This window comes from Gracilinanus agilis, chromosome X (genome assembly GCF_016433145.1).
Source record: "Gracilinanus agilis isolate LMUSP501 chromosome X, AgileGrace, whole genome shotgun sequence".
Taxonomy (NCBI): Eukaryota; Metazoa; Chordata; class Mammalia; order Didelphimorphia; family Didelphidae; genus Gracilinanus; species Gracilinanus agilis.
Genome location: NC_058136.1, coordinates 78,654,595 through 78,679,649, shown reverse-complemented (window position 1 = coordinate 78,679,649; position 25,055 = coordinate 78,654,595). Strand labels below are relative to the sequence as shown.

Genomic DNA, 25,055 nt, shown 5'->3' with positions numbered 1-25,055 from the left:
CCTTCAATTGGGGAATGGCTGAACAAACTGTGGTATATGCGGGTGATGGAATACTATTGAGCTAAAAGGAATAACAAACTGGAGAAGTTCCAGGCGAACTGGAGAGACTTCCGGGAACTGATACAGAGCGAAAGGAGCAGAGCCAGAAGAACATTGTACACAGAGACTGATATACTGTTGTAAGATCGAATGTAATGGACCTCTGTACCAGCAGCAATACAATGACCCAGGACAGCTCTGAGGGATTTATGGTAAAGATGCTGCCCACATTCAGAGGAAGGACTGCAGGAGAGGAAACATATAAGAAAAGCAACTGCTTGAACATATGGGTCGGGGTGGACATGACTGGGGATGTGGACTCGAAATTACCACACCAATGCAACCACCAACAATTTGGAAATAGGTCTTGATCAAGGACACATGACAAAACCAGTGGAAATGTGCGTCGGCCATGGGTGGGGGGAGTCCAGGGGGTGAAGGGGAAAGTAGGAGCATGAATCATGTAACCATGTTAAAAATGATTATTAATAAATGTTAAAAAAAAAAAAGAATGTGAACTGAGAAGAGATTAAAAGATAATTGTTAAAGGGGGCAGAGCTGGGTAGCTCAGTGGATTGAGAGCCAGGCCTAGAGACAGGAGGTCCTAGGTTCAAATCCGGCCTCAGACACTTCCCAGCTGTGTGACCCTGGGCAAGTCACCTGACCTCCATTGCCTACCCTTAGCACTCTTCCACCTATAAGTCAATACACAGAAGTTAAGGGTTTAAAATTAAAAAAGAAAAAAAGATAATTGTTAAATTTTAAGGAAGCAGTTTTAGCTACAGCTGGAAGGCAGAATGCAAAGGATTGAGGAATGAGAGATGGGAGGCAGAAAGGATAGAAATCCTCTTCACATTATTTGTTTAAGAAAGGGAAGCAGAATATAGCACAATAGTATGAAAGAGCAGTAGACTAATGAAGGTATTTTAAGAATGAGGGGGACTTGGATATGTTTGAAGGCATAAAGAGATGCTTAAAATTGCGACGGAAAAGAAATGGTAGAAAATATAATCTTCAGGAGAATCTGGGAGAAGATAGGATCATATGTAAAGGAATTAAGTTAAGCAAGAAAGAAAGCATTTTGAAAAACTGCTATATCTTCAGCAAGGGGTGGAAAGAGAACAGAGAACTCTCAGATAAGGCAACTTCCTCTATCAATAGAGAAGGGTACATCTCTACAATTTGTATATCTTAAAAGAACTATAGAAAATTGAGAGTTAAATAACTTGCTTAGGGTTACAGAATCAAAAGTTGACAAAAGTAACACCTAAACCCAGGTATTCTTGGCTTAAAGGCCAGCTCCCAAGGGGGTTTCACATTCTGAACAATACAAGTAGGTGAAATTCTACTGTAAATATTTATGAACTAGAATATACTGTTAAGAGAATTAACTGATTCAACCTTTTTTTCTGCTTCATATTCCGCCCAAGCTGCTTTTCTCTCTCCTTCAGTCAATTCTTCTTCTTCTTTATGGTCCAAAAGAGAGTCATGTTCATGATATCCTACGATGAATTTCTTATGCATTTGAAGCAATTCTGCAAGAATTGTGTCCTATGTGAAAATTAAAAAATTGTAGAAAAAGCACCAAATTTAAGCACTAAAACATGTTTTGTTGATTACACATAGGCCAACTTTAACAACAAATCTAACTTTTAATTCAGCTTTATTCTGAAACCATCAGTTTAAGAAAAAGAGCAACAAAATCTTAAGTGGTTTATATCCTAGCTATAGTGATATGAATTTTATTTTTTTGTGGAAATTATTCTCTCAGCCTTTTCATTTTAAATATAGGGACTATTCTCTCACTTTCATTCAACTAACAACAGTTCATTAATTGTTTATCTAATATCTAATAGATAGGTTCAATTTAAAAATAAAAGTCTATGGTGGGGGGCAGCTGGGTAGCTCAGTGGATTGAGAGTCAGGCCTAGAGACTGGAGGTCCTAGGTTCAAATCCGGCCTAAGACACTTCCCAGCTGTGTGACCCTGGGCAAGTCACTTGACCCTCATTGCCCACCCTTACCACTCTTCCACCTAGGAGCCAATACACAGAAGTTAAGGGTTTAAAAATGTAAAAAAAAAAAAAAGTCTATGGTGGGTGGTGGGGTACAGGTTTTGAAGGATGATCAGAATCACTGGGATGTGAAAGATATGAACAGGGTGAGAATGTTTCTCTTCAATTTAAACTTGCCATTCAGTAAGCAACCCCAGAATGGAGGAAGAGGGTTCATTGGGTTCTAAAACAGAACTCATGAGTTTCTCCTTCATAATATGGAACATCTTCCAAATCTCCATATTTCTGTAACTGTGTTTCTTCTATCAACATTTAGTACAGAGTTGGCAAATATTAGGCATTTAATAAATTATTATTTGCTAAATAAAAAAATAAAAGTCTATGCTCTAAAAAAGCTTACATTTGTAAAAGTGTTATTTTTAAAAGCTTTTGCTAGAGATTTGCTAATATTTTAGCTGCAGGGAATCCTTTTAAAGAAAACTGAAGTATCATACTTCTACCATTCTATATGGAAAAGGCAAATTTTTCATCTGTTTTCTCTGATCAAGATTGATCATCATTTTTTAAAGTAATTTAGAATATTTTTTTCATCGTTACATGATTCATGCTCTTTCTCTTCTTCCCCCCTCCTATAGCCGATGAGCAATTCTACTGGGTTTTAATGTGTCATTGATCAAGACCTATTTCTATATATTTGCATTAGGGTGGTTCACTTAGAGTCTACAACCCCAATCATATCGACCCATGTGATCAAGCAATTGTTTTTCTTCTGTGTTTCTGCTCCCACAGTTCTTTCTCTGGATATGGATAGCTTCTTTCTCATAAGTCCCTTAGAATTATCCTGGGTCATTGCATTGCTGCTAGTACAGAAAGTCCATTACATTCAATTTTGCCACAGTGTATCATCCTCTGTATACAATGTTCTTCTGGCTCTGCTCCTTTCGCTCTGCATCAATTCCTGGAGGTCTTTCCAGTTCACATGGAATTCCTCCAGTTCATTATTCCTTTCAGCACAATAGTATTCCATCACCAACAGATACCACAATTTGTCCAGCCAATCAAAGGGCATCCCCTCATTTTCCAATTTTTTGCCACCACAAAGAGTGCAGCTATAAATATTTTTGTACAAGTCTTTTTCCTTATGAACTCTTTGGGGTATAAAACTCAGCAGTGATATGGCTGGATCAAAAGGTAGACAAGTCTTTTAAAATCCTTTGTGCATAGTTCCAAACTGCCATCCAGAATGGTTGGAATATTGGTCATTATAATTAACATCATTTTCAGTGTTGTCTTCTATGCTAAACATTAGAGTGCAAGCAGTTAAAACTAAATCACAGCGGAGGGGGGAGGGGGGCAGCTGGGTAGCTCAGTGGATTGAGAGCCAGGCCTAGAGATGGGAGGTCCTAGGTTCAAATCTGACCTCAGACACTTCCCAGCCGTGTGACCCTGGGCAAGTCACTTGACCCCCAATTGCCTACCCTTACCACTCTTCTGCATTGGAGCCAATACTGTGTATTGGCTCCTTATTGGTTCCAAGACAGAAGGTAAGGGCTTAAAAAAAAAAAAAAACAACTACTAAATCACAGGGTACAGAGTGAGATATACACTGTGTAAATGGAAGGTAATCTTAAAAGGAATTAATACTAGCTAGTCTTCCTGCCAAAGGTGGAATTTAATAAATAGATGCTAGAGTTGTGGAATTGATCCCAACCATTCTGGATGGCAATTTGGAACTATACACAAAGGACTTTAAAAGACTTTTTGACCTAGTCATACCACTGCTGGGTTTGTACCCCAAAGAGATCATAGAGAAAAGACTTGTACAAAAATATTTATAGCTGTGCTCTTTGTGGTGGCAAAAAATTGGAAAATGAGAGAATGTCCTTCAATTGGGGAATGGCTGAACACATTGTGGTATCTGTTGGTGATGGAATACTATTGTGCTCAAAGGAAACTGGAGGAACTCCACGTGAACTAATGATCTCCAGGAACTGATACAGAGTGAAAGGAGCAGAACCAGGAAAACCATATACACAGAGGGTGATACACTATGGCACAATTGATTGTAATGGACTTCTCTACTAGCAGCAATACAATGATCCAGGATGACTGAGAGGGACTTATGAAAAAGAACACTATCCACATTCAGAAGATCTCTGGGAGTGGAAACACAGAAGAAAAACAACTGCTTTATCACATGGGTTGATGGGGAAATGATTGTGATACTGACTCTAACCAATCACCATAGTGCAAATATCAATAGTATGGAAATAGGTCTTCGATCAATTACACATGTAAAACCCAGTGGAAGGGGCAGCTGGGTAGCTCAGTAGATTGAGAGCCAGGCCTAGAGACGGGAAGTCCTAGGTTCAAATCTGACCTCAGACACTTCCCAGATGTGTGACCCTGGGCAAGTCACTTGACCCCCATTGCCTACCCTTACCACTCTTCTGCATTGGAGCCAGTACACAGTATTGACTCCAAGAAAGAAGGTAAGGGTTATAAAAAAAAACAAACAAAAAAAAAACAGTGGAATTGCACTAGGCTGTGGGAAGGGGGTGGGGGAGAGGAGGGAAAGAACATGAATCTTGTTATTAAATAAAAATTTCAAAGATAAAAAAAAGAAGGGGCTAGAAGGAGAAGAGGCATGGATGTTGGAAGGTATTATGGGTAGAGATCCCAGGAATAGAAGTGATGGACCTCCAGCACAAAGGGACTCCTAGGAACAAAGACTTTTTTGATATATTTAAGCAATATAAGAATATGAAGTAAAGGCAGCAGTTTCTTCAAGTTGCTCTGAGTCCTCAGGTAAACAGAATCAGTTTTTCAACTCTTTCATCACCAACTCCAGCATTATCAAAAAAATTTACACAAGGACACAGCAGCATTTGAAGTTAGATCTTTCTGACTATATATATATTCACTATATCCACTGCACAACCTAACTGAAGTACATTTATATACTTTACTACTCTTTGTAGAGAGGCAACCTGCTATAGTGTATAGATAAAAGGTCTTTAAGATAAGACCAGGATATAAGTGCCACTTGTGATGCATATGGGTTGTGTTAGCCTGAGTAAAAGTTATTTGGTCTCTCAGGATGACAAGCTACTCTCCAAGGTTGTTAAGTTGCAAAGAAGGTGCTAAAGAATTCTTAAACCCTTTAGTTTGGTAATAAACTATGTATACCAACTATTTTGCTGAAATGGAAACTTGGGATCTATTTAAAAAGCACAACTAAATTATTAAGATTTGTTTTTAAAACCCCTTTTATGTACACAGTTTACTAATAATCAGGCCATCATATACCTTTGGCAGCACAGGAGTGTCCCTCTTTTTCTTCTTTTCTAAAATAGGATCATCCAGTAAGTCTGGCTCAAATGTATAAAGATCAGTCAGTTCACTCATGGTAAAATGGCGTTCAATTTGCTGTTGATCGATGACCCGGAAAGATAGTGATTGCTTGGTTACTTGACGTTCATAAATTTTGTCTTCCATTGTTCCCTATATGAGAATTATAAATCCATAATTATATCACATTTTCCTATTATAAAGCTTGACTTTATTTGATAAGATTTTAGTTATACATAACCACAATACTTAGAACCATAAAACTCAGGCATAATTTTTTAGTCACTGAAAGGTTTTGTTTACTTTTCCCTGTTCTCTTTCTATACAAAGAGTTCTAGTACTTTTCATTTGGAGAATGCTTGATGCATACAATATTGCAACTATTTTTTTACTTTTTAAAATAATTAAATTTTTAAAATTAAATTTTTAATTGATTTAGAATTTACTTAGTTCCTTTTACAGAAGACTTTTGACTATTTGATGAAGATAGGCTATAGTCTTAAGAGATATTAATATGAAGAAAATTATATTTTTATAAAGATTAAGTAGGTAAAGAGTTCAGATTTGGACAAGTTTTATTTGTGGTAACTTGGCATATAGGTATTTATTAAAAACTGGTTTTATGCAGAGATTATAACATAAAATATATAAAGGAGACAAGACTATCCATAACTTAATGAAGCATTAATAATCTATATATAATTTACAATCATCTATATATAACATAGACATACATAAATAAAATAAAAATAAATAAAATAAAAACAAATAAAAATGCAGAATATATAAGCACTTTGATTAAGTCAAGACGTAAAATAGAGAACAGGTAAAAATAAAAGGATAGTCGAATATGATTGAGACAGTGTCTTAATTTCTTATATGTAAATCCCATTCTAATCACAGAATATCAAGCTAAAGGAATTTAACTCTTACTAATAGAATCTCAGTATTTATTCAATCAATAACATTTATTAAGTATCTACAATGAGTCCTCAGAAACTGTGATAAACACTACCTATAAAAAAAGAGATACAATCTGTATTATGCCGAAATACCTTTTATCACAAATCTGAATCTCATTGATTCAGTTTTTCACTGGAAGGCCACCAACTTTTAAAATAGATCATTTTAATTTAATAAGTAAGAATGTCCCACTTGTTTCCCTTTTTAGAACCAAAGCTATGTCTTTGCAATTCTCATATTAGCCCTTTAGAATCACAGGAAATCTAATTCCTATTATAGTGGATAACCCTTCCAATATTTACCAATTTTTACCAATATTTACCAGTTCTTCCCCAAGTCTCTTCTCCTGATTAAATATACCTATTACTTAAGCAGACTGTTATAATATACTTAAGTGGAATGTTATCATATATTTTCTAGTTATTAAATTCAACTAAATTCAAATAATAACAATTATTAAATTCAAAATCACTCTGAGGCAGCTGGGTGGCAGGCACAAAGAATAAAGCACTAAATCTGGAGATAAAGATTTAAGGCAATTTACCATAGGCAAATTATTTAATTTCTGTCTAATTTTCCTTGTCTGTAAACTAGGGATAATTGTATCTAGATCTCAGGGTATCAAAAGGATAAAATTAGTATTTTATAAATAATATGTGTAAATAAAAATAATATTTGTAATGTGAACATTTTAAAGAGCTATATCAGAAAGAAAAGATATTTGTGAATGATGAGGTATCTGAAAAGTTATCACTTTGTAAAACTGCAAATAAGAAGAGTCAAATACTTACTGAAGGGTTTCAAAATATATGCTAATATTTCTGAAATGCATTGGAGAATACATTAATTTATTAAAAACTAATTTTTAGTAACAAAGGTAAAAATTAAATAACTCATTTTTATTTTTTCTTATGTACAAATCATGTCCATTTCAATAATCATCTGTCTCCAGCTTATATTTGTCCCAAATTTAACCTTTGAACTGCTTCAGTAGAGCAAATCCTGCCAAAGCTCATCAAAACTTTCTTCTTATTATTCACAGTAAATATTTTTTATTTCTTAAATTTCTCTCAGTATTTGGAAGTACAAGCTTTAAGTTGAACTAAAAGACCTTAGAAGTCCCATCTGAAAATCTGAATTAGGAAATGGGTGAAATAGGAAAACTGAAGGAATTAGTGACATAATGGTTAGGCAAGAAAGATAATTTAAGTGAAAATGGCAGAGTATTGTATTTTTTCAAATTAAGAGACTGTCTAAATTTTACAATGGAAACATGCCATCTCTGACTTTATAAACTCTCCCAATTTACTCTCTCAAATTATACAACCACCACAATTTAGGCCTTTCACAACTTCCTCCCTTGATGACTACAATGGCCTATCAATATCAATATCTAATAATTAACCTCTACATATATGTAAAATGAAGCTGACCAATAAAGGCTAAGGCTGGAAAATTCTGCTTCCAGATATGTAAAGTGATGTACAATGATAGATTCATGTATTTCCTGTCACCTGACTACAAATCTAAGTGTATAGGGAGAAATCTTTACCTTGATATGTTTCTCCTTAGAGGAAGAACTTTTCAACCTTAGTGGTGAAAAGGGTGACCCATTTTTATTCTCTTTTGGTACTCTTCCCAAACTAGACTACCACATGGCTAGGAATCTTTGTCTCCCTGGATCTGTCCTTTCCTCATCTTAGCTCAATGTTTTGACATTTCAAAAGATTGGAGTATGACAGATATGCAGCAACTAATGTCCTCATCAGAGTCTAAGCTTGCCAAGAAGCCCATAAAGCCCAGAGAAGGGACACTGGTTGAATAATACAAGGCTAAGCATTAGACTTTTATGAAGATTGGCTATAAGAGATAAAGATAAATGATAGGTAAATATGTTCACACATGAATTTGTATTTAGTTATTTTAAATTAGTATTTTTCTTCATGAAACAGAGGTCTATAGAGATTTATCTGAGTGGCCTAGGGTGGTAGTCAGATGTAAAGAACAAAACAGATTGGAAGCACGGCTTGTTAGCCCAAAGTGCTCCAAAGTACAATAGAGTCACCAGTTTATTATTTAGAAAGTTAAAAGATCCCCTTTCCCCCAAGAAAGTTTCCCACATTTACAGAGAGCAGTATTCTTATTATAGTCAAAACAAAAGCCTTAGAAGCCTCCAGGGTATAGATAAAAACCTATGCTAAACTATCAACTATATGTGTTATCATTAAATGAAGTTTGGGACATTTTGTTTGGCCAGAAAGCCCCTGAATTTCTCAGCCTTGATGGTGTTAAACAATATTTTTGAGCCTCATTATTTTACTTAAATTCTGGGCAAAATGCCCCTGGCAAAATGCCCCTGCTAAGGGTTCGAACCTTGGCTGTGCCAGGCAGCTGCATTCTTGGCCAAAGGGAAACTGTGTTTCCCTCCTCCTACTGGATTACTGAGAGCCCAAAGCTTTTTCAATAAGACTATATTGCTTTTTAAAGAAAGAATTATGAAAGGAATCAAAAGAGGAATCTCAGATTTTTATCTTAGATATCCCATTCCAGTCTCGAACCTGAGAAAGGTCAATACATGGCTCTACCGGTCTGTACTGATCTTTTGATGGGGTCCAGATAAAAATATCTACTTGAGATTCTAATTTCTCTTAATAGCTTCCAATATAATCAACCTTTTCTTCAAATTAACATGATTTATTAAACAGGAAAACTTTGAATAATGAAAGAAGTTATAAATTGGTTATAGTCATCAGTTATAGCTGGATCTGATAGGATTTACAGATCAAATTGTTTGTTTACGGCTCTCTACAGAGGTCAATCCATGTCACATTCCTAGTAAATAAACTCTAGTAGCTTCTCATTAATCTAGGATAAAATCCTAAAATTTAGGTCCCTATCTATCAAATTTCTTAAACTTTTCTTTTTTACTTAGATAGTTTCAGTGACACTGACCTTTTTTGCCATTCCTTGGACATGACTTCATTTCCCAATTCAGTGTGTAATTCTCAGAGTAGTATTTGGCTTGTTATAACCCCAATTTTCAAGGCCCCTTAGTATTACTATTCCTTGGACTAAAACTGCCTTCCCCCACCAACCCATAACATTTTTAGTTTTCCTGACCTATTTTCAAAAACCTTGAGAAGAATTTATCTTTATTCTGGGAAGAAAGCCAAATTATAAGATAAAATGGAGGGAAAGTACAGTGAGTTTCAAAAGTATCACTATGGACCCTAGACTGGGAACCATGAGTGTCACAGGTTTTTCTTGATCATGGGGATCTTTAGGGGTGCATAATGTTGAAAATCACACATTCAAGACCTGAAATGTCACAGCGCCCCCTTCTGTGGGATTGGACAGAGGGAAGGAAGAGAATCTTGCCTCAGGATTATTATCGTGCCTAGAAAGAGAGGACTTTTTTTGTCCTGAGCAAAAAAATTGTGTGGGCAGAATCCCTTTTCCTTTGCTTCCCCTCTCCCAGGCTTCCTCCACTGTACAGGTTTTTCCAAATAAAGCCATTTTTCTCTGCTAGCATCTTATCGAGACTCCTGTCTGCTCATTAGAGTGGGGGTATGAACTACCCCTGAATTCCACTCTGCACTCCAAATAAGGGCTCTTTCCCTCATGTCTGAAATGCCCTCTCTCCCCTTCTTGTCTCTGCTTCCTACTTTCCCTGAAGTTTTAGCTTTTATCTCATCTTCTACAAAGAATACTTTCTAGTCCCTGTCAATTCTGATTCCTTCTCTTTGAGATGACTATAATATACTCTGTGTATCATAAATAGGATAGTTGTCCCTGAGGGAAGGGAAATGTTTTTGTTTTTCTCTTAGTACGATAACTGGCAAATGGTAACACAAATACTTATTGGTCTATTATTTCTGATATGTAATATATAATATATACATACATGTAGGATTATGCATATATTTATTTACACACACAATGTTGATAAGGGAGGGGAAATTACTGCAATCAATGAACATATTTTGAGATGGCCTTGTGTATTTAAAGAAAATATTAAAGTTGATTTAATTTGAAGAATGATTGTCACTTTACTAACCCCAATTATTCACCACCTTTAAACTTTTGCTTGTATTTATAATTTTGTTATATGACAAGTTTAAACTTTAAACCTACCTGAGCTAAGAACCTGTATACATAGACAGGTTTATTTTGACCAAAGCGATAAACCCTGAATATACTCTGAATATCATAAGATGGATTCCAAGAGGCATCAAAGATGATTACTCTATTAGCAGCTACCAGATTAATTCCAAGAGATCCTGCTTTAGTAGAGATGATAAATAGTCGCCCCCTGGAAATAAAAAGCAATTATTCTTATAAAATATTATTATTATTAAATTAATATATCATGAAATACTGTATGAGTTAGAAAAGCATATATATTTATTGGTAATATGCTGGAAAGAGAAGAATATGGCCACATAATAAAGGCAGAATAAGTACTTCACCACACATTAAAATAAAAGTATAATGACAGATTTAAATGGTAATCTCAATTTTTATTTTATTTATTATTTAATTAAAAATTACCTTCTTTTTCCAATTTCTCCAAACTCTAAAATAAAGAGGTGAAAAATGAAGGGGAAAACAAAAAACCTTACAACAAATATAAACTAGGAAAACAAGGTTCCTCATAGGTCAAATTTAAAAATTGCATGTCTCATTCTGGATCTTTGTTTAGAGTTTAGAGTCTATCATATCTCTCTATTAGGAGATATGCAGCAAACATTGCCTATAACCATTTTTTATAGAATATTACTCCTTCAGATTTACATACCATAACTTTTTCAGTCATTTCCCAACTTATGAGCACTCTTCAATTTCCAATTCTTTGTCACTATAAAAAGAATTGCTATATTTTTTAGATAATTTTTTTTTAACTCTCTGGGCATCGTCAGCATATGAATAGTATTACTGAGTCTAAGCATTTACAAAATTAAGTCATACCTTCCCTGCCATTTTCTATTTCACTTTTCTTGCTAGTAATTTCTTATAGATTCCAAGAATAGCTACATGAAATCCAAGCTATCACAAGTGTTTAAAGCTTCCTTTTTTTTATAGTCCTTCCAATGTTTGTCATTTCCATTTCTCTGTTGTAGATTCAAATCAAGCCTCACACACTTTTTAGGTTTATGATCCTGAGCAAGACACTTAACCCCAATTGCCTAGCCCTAACTATGTCTGGAAAAACTTAGGGATTCTAAGACAGAAGGTAAGGGTTTAGAAAAAAAAACAACTCTGTAAAAAATATTTTCCAATTACCAGTTTCTCTTTTTAGTTGCATTGGTTTTGTTTTTGAAAAAACTTTAATTTTATATGATGAAAATTGTTATCTTTGATTACTCTATCTCTTAATTATGAACTTTTCCCTCATCCAAAGATCTGAAAAATAATTTTTCCCTTGTTCCTCCAATTTATCACATGACTTTTCATTTTTATCCAAATGTCCATCTGGAATTTATCATGGCAAATGAGGTGCTGATAGTATCTTAATTTCTACCACACTGCTGGTTCAGTTTTCTAGTATCTTTTGTTTAACAGCAATTTCTTTTCCTTGTCACTTGGAATCCATTGCTTCTGTATATTGTGCAATTAATATGTTCTATTAGAGAAGCAATTGGAATTGAGTAGATGGATGCACCATTGAAGAGCCAGGAATATTAGGATTTAAAACCTGACTCAGCACTTACTACCTGAGTGATCCTGGGTAAATCTACTGTGGTTTACTCAAATAAGATTACAACAGAAAAAAAATGTAAAAGTATATAATAGTGTGATGCAGGTGACTAGCTTTTATCACTTGAAATCTATTTTTTTTAATCAAGATCAAGTAAAGATGAGGATTAATTACTTCCCTTTTTTTTTTTTTAAGACCCTTAACTTCGGTGTATTGTCTCATCGGTGGAAGAGTGGTAAGGGTGGGCAATGGGGGTCAAGTGACTTGCCCAGGGTCACACAGCTGGGTTACTTCCCTTTTTCATGAATTCCATTGAGATTCTTGATTTTTTTTCCTCATCTTGTGAATTTCACTATTATTTATTTCTAGCTCTACATAACAGCTCTGATAATTTGATTAGTATGACAACTGGTAAGTTAACATGGGATAGCATAGCCATTTTTATTACTTAAGGATTCCTATATTTCTCTATTTAGGTCTGCCTTTATGAATGCTTTTAATTTATGATATATACATGTTGTGTATACTTCAAAGTATTTTTATAGTATCTGTAGTTATCTGAATGATGTTTATTCTACTACCACATCCTAATGGGTTCTCAGGGTAAAAGGAATACTAATGATATGTGAACTTGTTTTATATTTTTATACTCTGTTGAGACTATTGCTTGAATTCATTTGTAAATGACTAGATTTCACTAAGTAAACTATATCATTTGCAAAAGCACCAATTTTTTCCCTTTTTATGCTAATTTTTCTCAATTTCTTTAATTCCCAAAATTAGTATGCTTTGCCCTATATTAAAAAGTAGCTGAGTGATAACAATGGACATCCTGCTTAATATTATTGGAAAGGTTGTTAATCTATTCTCTACTGACTCTAGATTTTAGACAAATATTACTTACCCTGTTAATTAAAAGTCCATTCATTCCCCTGTTTTTAAGTTTGTTTTTTAAAGCAAAAATAGGAAGTGCAAACTTAAAGGAAAATGGTGAGAATAAGTTATTTATTGGATAATATTAGTATGGATGAATGATATTAACAATGTCAGAGTGGACAGGAGAGGCAGAAAAAAATACTAATTGACAAAGATAATTTAGGATATGATTTGTAAAACCAAGTAGAAGGTGCAAAAAATGTTGCATCTGAATATGAAAGACATAAGATATGTGTAGTTTTATTAAGGAACTTTAATAAAAATCTACTGGAGGAATAAAGAAAGCTTAACCAGATAGAAATAAGAGGAAAGTGGGCAGAAAATCATAATTTGGACAAGAAAATGGCAAAAGAAAAGATCTATCTACTTCTTCTTTACCAAATTACCCTACAGAAAACGATGACAAAATGTCTCACAATGAATTCTGGAACTACATAACTGACAAAAAAAAGTGGGGCAATATAATTTTTCAGTCAAAAACAATTTAGAGGGCCAGCACAAAATATTTATTGCACCAGGGTGGAAATGCAGAACAAAGTAGCATGCCAAATAAATCATGCCCCCATGCAGCAAAAATCTTCTGAAGCTCTCAGTCACAGAGAGTAATTGGAAAAATGCTCAGAAGAAGATGAGGGTCCTTTTTCCTGGTTCTGGGGGCAAGCCTCTTATGGCATATGTCCATATGCAGATCTAGGTTACATCCTTGGGGTGAGAGGTCTGATTGTGAAAAAGAACACTAGCACACACCCCAATCCTTGTGGCCTACAAGGGAGCAGGGGACCCTGCTGAACTGATCATAGTTCCAAGGGATATAAGAATGCATGGGATTGATTATTTGTAGACCAGGCCAGAGGCCAGGAGTGCATTAAGCACACCTCTTCTTATATTATACCCCACCTTAGAAAAACTGAAAATGTAAAGATTGCAAGAGACAAGTAGCTGCACAAAGAATGTGAAGTTTGAATAAAGGTTCCTTCACCACAGGTATTCAATTTTACCAGTTCTTTTTAATTAAAAGAAACAAAAAGGGATGGAAAATGAGCAAAAGAAAGAAATCTGACACAGAAAACTATTTTGTGGAAGAACAAAATACAAACAGCAGAAACGGATAATGCTACATCCAAAGCCTCCAATCTAAGAATGAATGCCATTTAGTTGCCCATAGGAAAAATATTCACAACCAAAACTTTAAAGTAGATTTAATATGAAGCTCTCAAATCAAAGAAGAATTAACAAAAAAGCTCAAAAAGGAAATAAATTCCTCAAAAAGAGGAAAAATTTTAAAAAGAAATGAGATTCAGGAAAATCATGAAAAAAGTCAACAGCTTGGTAAAGAAGGCACAAAAAATACTGAAGAAATTAATCTCTTAAAAAACAAAATATGGCAACTGGTGAAAAAGGCACAAAAATCCAGTGAAGAGATGAATTCTGTAAAAAACAGAATTGGTTTCAATTTCAAATGAATAAGTAGGTACAAAAGCTCATTCAAGAAAATAATGCTTTAAAAATCAGAATTGGTCTTTTTCTTTTAAAAACTTCACTGACCACTGATGAGAGATAATGTTCATCTTGTACATCTTGTACAAATCTATCATTTTAGGATAAGAAGGGAAAAACTCTTATGTTTTCGTATAAATTATTATATCCATGATAAGTAACTAAAAGTAATTGGAATTAATTGGAGAAGTAAAATTTGAGAGGCTATATACAAACTTGTATCAAGATCTATTTTGTAAGAATTAGCAGGGGTTGTTAATCAACAAAAAATTGAGAATGGGGGCAACAACAGGTAATAGAGATTGTTTGCTATATGGAGGGAATATCTATGTTAACTGAAAAAATCATGCACTTAATGTCAGATGAAATTAGCAGTAAAGAAACCTTGAAGATTACAGAAAGAAAATAAATTAAACTGATTCATAGGCATTAGTAATGATCTATGACAAAAATGAGAGAAGAAAAAATTCCAAAAGCCCCTACCTCACATTAGTTTCGTCATTAAATTCTCCAGCCCATTTCTTTCTGGACTGTGCAGTTGCAGAACCATCCAAACGATAATAATCAATGTTTCTAAACCATTTTCCTTCACCTACATAATAAAGCAAAAATGAAATCATTACATTGGAATCCATGACATACATGTTCAAGAATGTTTAATTTATTAATAAACATATCTTATATATACATACAGTTTTGTAAAATATTAATCTTAAAGCTAGTTTTCAATCAATCAAAAATCAAATAAATGTCTAGAAAAAAAAATGCTTCAAATGGAACTTGGAATTTGTTCCATAAATATGCTTAACTAATGATCAATTAGTTGTCAACTAAATACTTCTGATTGTCCAGTAGTTATAATTATTGTCCAGAAGCTATAATTATTCTAAATTGCTTTCTCATGTATATTTATGTCATAATGCATCTTCCATTCAATAAATTCAGCTCTTGGAAGGAACAAAGAATGAACCTATTAGTAAATGCTTCATATGTGAAAATAAGATTTTAAGTGCTAGGAATGGAAGAAAGAAAACCCAGGAGATTAATTTCTGAGATGTGCTCAAGGAAACCCTATTCCCAAAGTGTTGTAAAAATCCTGTTATTCATAGAGATTGACTCCTTTTGGATATTGTCTGCCTCATTCTAGTCAATACATTTTTCCCTCACCCAGCTAAATTTTCTTTTTAATTTTTTTTTTTGGTGCTTTTCTGGTCATTCTAAATTGGTTTGTGAAGAGAAAGAGAAAGAATTTGAAAGACATTGGTAATTTCAGAACAGTATCTATGGAATGATAAAGTTGAAAATTAGGTGGTAAGTTAAGGACAGAATGAGGAGAAAGTAGAGTCCCTGGTTTTAGATGGTCTTTTTTGAGGAATTGAGCTACGTGCAGAAGAGATACTGGAGGATACTTACTGGGGAAGGAAGGATCAAGTAAGGGTTTTCTGAAAACTGAGAAGACATGGGCATGTTTAGGCCATCAGACTGAGACCGCAAATAGTACCATCAGACAATTAAAGACTGAAGATAAATGAAGGAGAAGGAATAACAGAGGACAGGTGGGGAGTAAGAAAGTCAGGAAGGTTTGAGGATAGGGGATACTGATTTAATAAACCAGCTATATAGGAAGATATATCTAATTAAGCAGAGAGGGCCAAGCTTAGGTTGTGTAACGTAAGTCTTGCATGGATATAAATAATGTTTATATGATCCCCTCCCCTAATTTCTTCAGAAGATACATGCTGAAACATGGCTATCCCCTCCAATAAAAAAAGATTATGGACTCAAAATGCAGATACGAGTCATTTTTATTGATCACAGACAATATGGAAATTTGGTTTACTTGAATTTATTTATTTTTATAAGAATGGGAGAGATGGATGAGGCATGTGGGAAAGAAGCTATTTGAAAATTTTGTTGTTTTTTTAAACCCTTACCTTCTGTCTTGGAATCAATACTGTGTATTGGTTCCAAGGCAGAAGAGTGGTAAGGGTAGGCAATGGGGGTCAAGTGACTTGCCCAGGGTCACACAGCTAGGTAGTGTCCGAGACCAGATTTGAACCTAGGACCCTCCTGTCTCTAGGCCTGGCTCTCAATCCACTGAGCTACCCAGCTGCCCCCGAAAAATGTTTTTTTAAAGAACAATGAAGGCAAAAACAACAACAACAAAAAACAATCAGATTAGAACTGTCTCCCTTCCAAAGTTAACAGATTTTTAAACAAACAAACCTGGTAAGAAGTGAAATTTTGAAGAGTAAAATATGCAGAACCAAGAGAACAGAAATACTGTTTGAAAAAGAACTGGTATATATACATAAATATATATGTGTATGTATGCATGTATGTATGTACACCTCCAGAGAAAGAATTGATAAATAGAAACAAGCAAGACATAGTTTTAATATACAAATATCTTCTTGTCACATGATGCCTTCTCTAGTGCAGGGAGAGGGAAGAGAGAAGTAAGGAGGGAAATATCTGGGAAATTGAATGGAATAAATAAATTCTTAAAATTAAAAATTTAGCTTGTAAAAAATTTAAAAAAAAATAAAGTTAATGGATTTTCCATAATAAACTGTGACAGAACCAGTGGTTTCATGAAACAGTTCCTTTCACCCAGCTTTCTTGATACAGCTTCCTGGTCTGAGGGAGTTGGAACTTTCAGACTACTGGGTGACTGAGCCCACATGTCATTACATTCTGAGAACCTCATTTTGCCTTAACATAAAATTTAAATTAGGAGGATAGCCATGACTATAACACATGATATCAGGCCTAAGTCAATGAACTCACCCATATACCCATTGGTTATAAAAATGTGATGTTCTCTCCCTGCAGAAAATTTCCACTTCACCTCTATATCATGAACTATGACTATAACACATAGGTTTTTTTTTTTTCAGAAATTTGGCAGTAAAGGGTAATTTACCTTTATAAATGGGTGGTCTGTCTTTATCGTCTGACATTTCCACATTCCCTAATTCAAGAAAATCTTCAATCAAGTCCAAAGATATGAGAGATTGGCTAAAGACTAGCCTAAGGAGAAGAAAAGGGTGCTTTTAAAGTATTTGTCATGACTTTTATGCTCTTTTTATGTACTGGCATATTTTTAGTATTATATACATATTATACATATGACATATTAGCCAGAATTCTATACTATGCTAAAAAAGAATAAGCAAATAAGGGTGTTATTAGAAGGTTTGGGGAGGTATTTCCTTATCAGTGACAAACAAGTATATCATTAGTAACTGACAAAGAAATTTGGGCTAAACTCAATTTTTAAATATAGCCCACCATAAATTTTTATTCTCTATTTCATTTAGGGAAAACTGGAATCACATCCAAAGAATAAGTAATGAATATTAACAAGAAAATGGTATACTATAAAGAATGCCAGACTTGGAATTATTATTAGACTAGAGTTTGAAACCAATTCTGCCACTTATTTTATTTTGGGATTCTCTCTTACAGATTAAATCATTAATACTATTAACTAAAATATATTGTCAACAGATAAATAATATGCGATTTTATTCCTTTGGTAGAAAATGGAAAACTTTGTCCTTTTTATTTGATGAATAATCAACTTTGTGCAAAATATTATACTGATATTAAGTGCTGTGGAGAATTTAAAAAGAATATATGAAAAATTAGTCTTACATGTGATAGGATTCTGATTCTTTAATTTAAAAAAATTATTAAAATTTAACTTTTCAAATTTACTCTCTAAAGAAAAAGGGGAAGTTCATTTTCTGGTCTCTGAATAAGACTATACCAGAAAATTGCCTACTGAGTCATAAAGGAATTTCACTAAAATCATCAGTGGATATATGTGAGGAATCAAATGAGAATTAACTTTTACCAAAATTAGCTTTCTTCAAAAGACTGAACCATAATAATTAACTCTAAACTTAAAATATGTTCTTAGAAAATAATTTAATAATACTGGAAGGAATACGAATCGATTTTTCAAGAAATATATTAACTTACACTTTATCCCCAAGTTCCTCTGCCATTTTTAGAATTTCAAAAAGAAGTACCATTTTCCCAGAATGTTCCAACACTTGAGCATCAGAATCTGTGATAAAATCTTTGTACCACACTACAGAAGGGCTGCCTGGATTTGAAAAATATGTTGTTCTTCCTAAAATACAAGACAATACAATAAAGGGACACTGTTAAATTTAAAAACATTTACAATGTATTTGACAATCTGAAAACTAAAAATTATGTTTGGAATTTGTAAATAATTCTTAAGCACCAGAAAAGTATTAGGATATTATTATAATTATTAGGATATTATTTTAAATTTTTATTTGTATATTTGGCTTTTTAGCAATTTAGGCTTATTCATTCAACTCTTCTCAGTTATAGACAATACTGTCCATGAAGTTTTTTTTGATATTAGAGTGGTTTCTCTCTAGTGAATTAAGATAGAGGTTAAGTGACTTGTCCTGGATTATACACCTAGTAAGTATCTGAGGCCAAATTTGAATCCACATATTCTTTGCTTTCTTTTTTTTTTTTTTAAACCCTTACCTCTATCATGGAATCAATACCATGGCAGAAAAGTGGTAAGAGCTAGGCAATGGGGGTCAAGTGACTTGCCCAGGGTCACACAGCTGGAAAGTGGCTGAGGCCGGGTTTGAACCTAGGACCTCCTGTCTCTAGGCCTGACTCTCACTCCACTGACTTACCCAGCTGACCCCTGCTATACATATTCTTGACTGTGATGTTGGAGGGGATGTGGCAAAATTGGAACACTAATGTATTGCTGGTGGAGTTGTGAATTTATCCAACCATTCAGGAGGGCAGTTTGGAACTATGCCCAAAGATTGCATTTCCTTTGATTCAGCTATACCACTACTGAGTTTGTAACCCAAAGAGATTAAAAAGATGTTTGTACAAAAAGATTTATGGTGGCAAAAAATTGGAAAATGAAGGGGTGCCCCTTAATTAGGGAATGGCTGAACAAATTATGGTATATGAGTGATGGAATACTATTGTGCTATAAAGAATGATGTGCTTGGTTTAGATATGAACTGGAAAGAGCTCCATGAACTGGTATGGAGTGATATGAGCCAAACCAGGAGAACATTGAACACAGAAAGTGAAACACTGTGGCACAACCAAATGTAATAATCCCAAGGGACTTATAAGAAGGAACACTATCCAGAGAAAGAACCGTGGGAGTAGAAACACAGAAGAAAAACATGATTTATCACTTGTTTACATGGGTATATGATTTGGGGTTGTGGTTTTTAAAAGATCACTCTATTGCAAATATGAATAATATGGATAAAGATTTTCAGTAATAAGACATGTATAAACCAATGGAATTTCTTGTCAGCCAGTAAAGAGAGGAGAGGAAGAAAATATAAATCATGTAACTCTGGGAAAATATTCAAAAAAATAAAATAAAATAATATGAGGGGAAAAAACTAAGAAAAGCTACAATCCATTCCTTTACTTTGCATTTTCTTCATCTTGAACATGAACTGCCAGACCAGTCAGGGCTGAACTATAGATGAACTCCAAGTTTTCAATCAAAAACTTTAACTGCTTTATTTCAGGATGTTTAGGAATTGGAAAATCAACCTTTTAAAAAAAGTTTTAGGGTAGAAATTATAAGTATCTGCAAGAATACCATGTGAAAGAAAGATTATATTTGTTCTCCATTAAGGTTTGAGATTAACTCAAACACAGAGCTATAACAATCCATAGAAACACATTTAGGTTTTAACATAAAAGAAAAATAGGCATTTCCTCAAGCTCCAATTTCCTATTCTTTAACCTTTTTTCCCTCCAAGTTTTAAAGCAAAAAACATCTGATATCTCTTGTTTTTTTTAACTCTTACTTTCTATCTTAGAATCAATACTATGTATTGGTCCCATGGCAGAAAAGCAGTAAAGGCTAAACAATGGGGATTATGTGATTTGACAAGGTAATACAGCTAAAAAGTGTCTGAGGCTAGATTTAAACCTAGGACCTCCTGTCTCAAGGTCTGGCTCTTAATCCACTGAGCCATATAGTTTCCCCCTCTAATAGGGTTTTTTTTTTTTTTAAACCCTTAACTTCTGTTTATTGGTTCATAGGTGGAAGAGTGGTAAGGGTGGGCAATGGGGGTCAAGTGACTTGCCCAGGGTTACATGGCTGGGAAATGTCTGAGGCTGGGACCTCCTGTCTCTAGGCCTGGCTCTCAATCCACTGAGCTATCCAGCTGCCCCCTCTGATATGTTTTAAAAGGAATTCTTAGCTAGTTTAAGTCTGTCTCTGAATTATTTGCAATTTTTGAGTAACTATGACTAGATGTTTTGAAAAGTTCATTCTAATTCAAAATTGGTGTCATAAACCAGTTTATGTATGTGTAATAAGTCACTCAAAAAGGTTTTTTGTTTTAGAAAATAAAATGTTAAACAAAATACATTTTATGTTAATTTATATTATATATAACACACATCAGAAATGCTATTTGGTTATACTTTGAAGCTCATCAAGTTAAGATGACCTAGCAAAAAAATATTTTTTTATCCTTTTAAAATCAACAGGTTCACACACCAATGCAACTATCAACAATTTGGAAATAGATCTTGATCAATGACACATGCTAAAACCAGTGGAAATGCGCATCGGCTATGGGGAGGGAGGGGGAAAGGGGTGAAGGGGAAAGTAAGAGCATGAACCATGTAACCATGTTAACTTTTCTAAAAAAATAAATATTAAAAGTTAAAAAAAATAAAGTAGTTTAAAAGGAAAAAAATCAACAGGTTCGATAATTTCATTAATTTTCCTTAAGTAAATAAATACTAAGATTATTAAAAATATTGACATTATAAAAAATGATTCTATTTCGAATCTATTTTTTTACTGACTCATTCTAAATGATTTAAACTACAGATTTAGTAGGTTCTGAAGTAATAGGATCTTTACATAAAATGATGTCAAGATTTTAAACTTTGTGAATGTCTATTTCACTTACACAGAAATTACCTAAATCCAGAAACCTAAGCCTGATAAAATAGAGGATCACTGTATAAAAGTATACTTCCAACATTAGACTTACTTTCTTCTTGTTTTAGGGTTATAGATGAATTGCTGGCCCCCTCATCTTTATTTCCTTGACCACCACCCCTAGATCTTGAATTCCATACTTTAATTACTTCTGCATTATCACTTTCACTTGAGTCAGTATTTTTTTCCCCCTTGGACTTTTTTTTCCTAGGAAAGATTGTAAGACATAAAAGAATATTAAGCTTATACTTACTATATATGATAATAATAATCCCAAAATAATTATAACTGCTCCCAAAATATTTCTGCATTTCCTTTAAATGTTAGTTTTTCAATGACTTATTTTTAAAAAAAATTTTACTTAGCACAATAACATCCCCCCAAAACATTGCGTAACATCTTTTGAGAAAATGAAATGTAAAATGTGTTTAAATTTAAATTAATTTAAAACATTTTTCTGATAAAATTTTGGCATGCTTTAATTCGGAGAACATATATTTTAAGTTAAAACAATTAAACATGATGATGTTCATTATTCTGCAATTTAAAAAAATTCATGTTCCTTTGAATCTATAAAGTATAAGTTGTTACCTCATTATTACTACTTTTAACAAAAAGTGTTAAAGTAAAATTTAATATGAGCAGCTATACCACAATGACAATGATACTATCTTTTTATTTCATTTCATTACTACTGATAAGTTTAAATTTTAAAACATAATTTTTATACAAAGATTCAATTTACTTAGGATATTCATCTGAACTTATTGAGATTTCATCAAAATCTGAGGCTTCATCCATGCTTTCTTCATCAAAATATCCCTGAAAGGAAATATTTTAAAATAATTTAATTTCTTAATTTTTTATTTCTCTTACATGGTATAAGGACTGCAAAGTCCAAACAGAAGTGTCAGTTCCATAATTTACCACCCTCATCTACATGAAGGACAAAAGAGTATAATAAATACAACTCTAGCCAGGAAGCCATAAAGTACTTGGTCTATACTATGTCTTCCACATTTAAAGATTAAAGAGTAAGAGCTAGAAAAAAACCTTTTTCATTTACTCCAACCCTCATTTAACAGATGACCAAAAGGAGAGTCAGGAAGGTGATATGTCTTATGAAAAATCATACAAGTGTTAAGTTTTAATACATGCATCCTCTAGCGTATAATTCATTTAATGTTTATTAATTTTAGTTTTCTCATCTGTAATATGGGGATTATGTTATATTATATTATTATATTAGTGGCAATCTCACAGAGCAACTTTAAAGTTTAAAATGGTGACATCACAAGGTGATTTCTTAAGAGAGGCAGAGTTGTATGAAGTCATTGGCCTCACTAACTCTTCCAGAGTCATCTATCTTATCATCAGTGGTAAGACAAAAGTCAAGATGATCATGATAGCCTGGGATGTAGTGGATGCTCCAAGTCCTTCAAAATGTCTGCTTAAGCCATCTTCTGAAATTATTCTCATTCACCTATTTTACCAGAGAAATCTTTGCTTGTCCTGGGTAGATACTCTAGGCTTCTTGGACCTAAAGGCCTGAAATGGGCTTAGCGAGGCTTCAAACCAGAGCTATTAGTCTTCCCTGAGCTTTTTTGCAGTCTAGAAAGAATTGATAACTTTCAACAGTGGAGGTCCAAAAATAGTAAGACTGGTTTTAGACAAGATAAATTTGAGAGATTTCCAAGCAACCTCGTATGGAATGTCCAATAGAATATTGGTGATACTGAAAACTCAAGAGTGAAACTAAAGTAGGAAATAGGTAACTACAAGTTATGAGCAAAGATAACAATTAACTGAAGGGACACCTAAGGAGTGACTACTGAGAGCTAAGGGAAGGGGAACCCAGGCAAAGTCCTAGAGGCCAAGTATAGGAAGCAGAAATGAAGACTCCTCAAGGAAACCGAGAGGAGCCATAAAGGAAGAAGAACCAGGAGAGAACAATGTCACAAAAACCTGGGGAGAAAAGAATAACAAAGAGAAGAGGGTAATAATTATCAAAGGCTGCAGACAGAGATCATAAAGGATAAGCTTTGAGAAGATAACATTACATTTAGTAATTAAGAGACTTGTTAATAAACTTCAAAAAGAAATTTTGGTTGAATGATGAGGACAAAAGACAGACTTTTAGAGAACTAAGAGAGAACAGACAGAGGAAACACCCATTGTAGACAGCTTTCTCAAGTAAATTTCCCACAATATCTAGCAAGAACAGATGGATGAGATAAGGTTTTTGGAAAATAGCAAAACATGGAAAAGTTTATAAGGAAGTAAAGATGATACAGGGGAAACTTGCTGGAAAATATAGGATTGCACTGAGATCACAAGAATGTTAAATGTTAAACAATAGTATCTAATTTACCTTGTTTTCTTTGCTAATATAGTCCAACTGTAAGCACCATGGATGAGTCCAAATTCTGCTTAATATCTGAAAGTCCTGGAAGAGTTTTGTTCCGGCTTTCCCTTTTCCTCCTTCATTAGTACCTCCTACACCAATAAAAGGCATTTAAGTTTTTCATGATTATTTGTTACCTCATGATTACAAGTTACTTGTTACCATTCTTTATGAATAATTCCTATCCTCTTGGCAGCAATGCCACTTTTTAAAAGACTTTTATATTCTTAGAATCAGTACCTGTTTATCAGTTCCAGGGGAGAAGAGCAGTAAGGGTAATCGAAGTTCAGCAACTTGCCCAGGGTCTTGCAGCTGGGAGTGTCTGAGCTCAAATTTGAGTACAGGGTCTCTTTGTCCCCAAGCATAACTCTCAATACACTATCAATGCCACTTAATTTACTTTTCACAATTACAGATTTATCCTCTCCTTTTACTTCTCATATTTTTGTCCTTTTTTGAATCAAATTTAAATCCAACCCACTTATCACTGCCACTTATCACCATCATATTATTTACATAACATGATCTACACATTCTACACATTGTCATTTGATTTCAGAACAACGCTGGATAAATTTCTGTTATTATCCACACTCTAATATTCTTTTTTATAAAGATTTTAAACATTTCTAAAACTTCTGTGGAATACTTCTGATTTGCTTATATTTTTGCAAAAAAGGGTATATAGCGGGGGGGGGGAGCAATTTCCAGGCTAATGTTCTATATTCTATAAGGAAATATTTAAGACATCACAACTGTTTTCTAGTTCATCTTTCTTTCCAAAGGTTTCACCCAAAACTCTCATCAAATCACTCATACTAATTTCTTAAAAGTTGTACTTTCAGGGGGCAGCTGGGTAGCTCAGTGGATGGAGAGCCAGGCCTAGAGACAGGAGGTCCTAGGTTCAAATCCGGCCTCAGATGCTTCCCAGCTGTGTGACCCTGGGCAAGTCACTTGACCCCCATTGCCTACCCTTACCACTCTTCTGCCTTGGAGCCAATACACAGTATTGATTCCAAGACGGAAGGCAAGGGTTTAAAAAAAAAAAGTTGTACTTTCACCTCATATTTTTTTTAAACTCTTACCTTCTGTTTTGAAGTCAATACTGTGTATTGGCTCCAAGGTAGAAGAGTGGTAAGGG

The 25,055-nt window shown here is 34.0% G+C and overlaps 1 protein-coding gene across 1 annotated transcript in view; it reads right to left on the bottom strand.

The window, feature by feature from the left end:
- Positions 1-25,055, bottom strand: part of LOC123253803 (transcriptional regulator ATRX-like) — a 101,191-nt gene that overhangs the window by 15,313 nt on the left and 60,823 nt on the right. The window contains exons 22-30 of the mRNA XM_044682939.1: positions 23,882-24,003; positions 22,256-22,332; positions 21,559-21,717; positions 18,489-18,638; positions 17,425-17,531; positions 14,982-15,090; positions 10,502-10,679; positions 5,363-5,557; positions 1,441-1,590 (exon numbers count right to left, since the gene is read on the bottom strand). Of these exons, the coding sequence (XP_044538874.1) occupies positions 1,441-1,590; positions 5,363-5,557; positions 10,502-10,679; positions 14,982-15,090; positions 17,425-17,531; positions 18,489-18,638; positions 21,559-21,717; positions 22,256-22,332; positions 23,882-24,003 (1,247 nt within the window). The remainder of the gene's footprint in view (positions 1-1,440; positions 1,591-5,362; positions 5,558-10,501; positions 10,680-14,981; positions 15,091-17,424; positions 17,532-18,488; positions 18,639-21,558; positions 21,718-22,255; positions 22,333-23,881; positions 24,004-25,055) is intronic.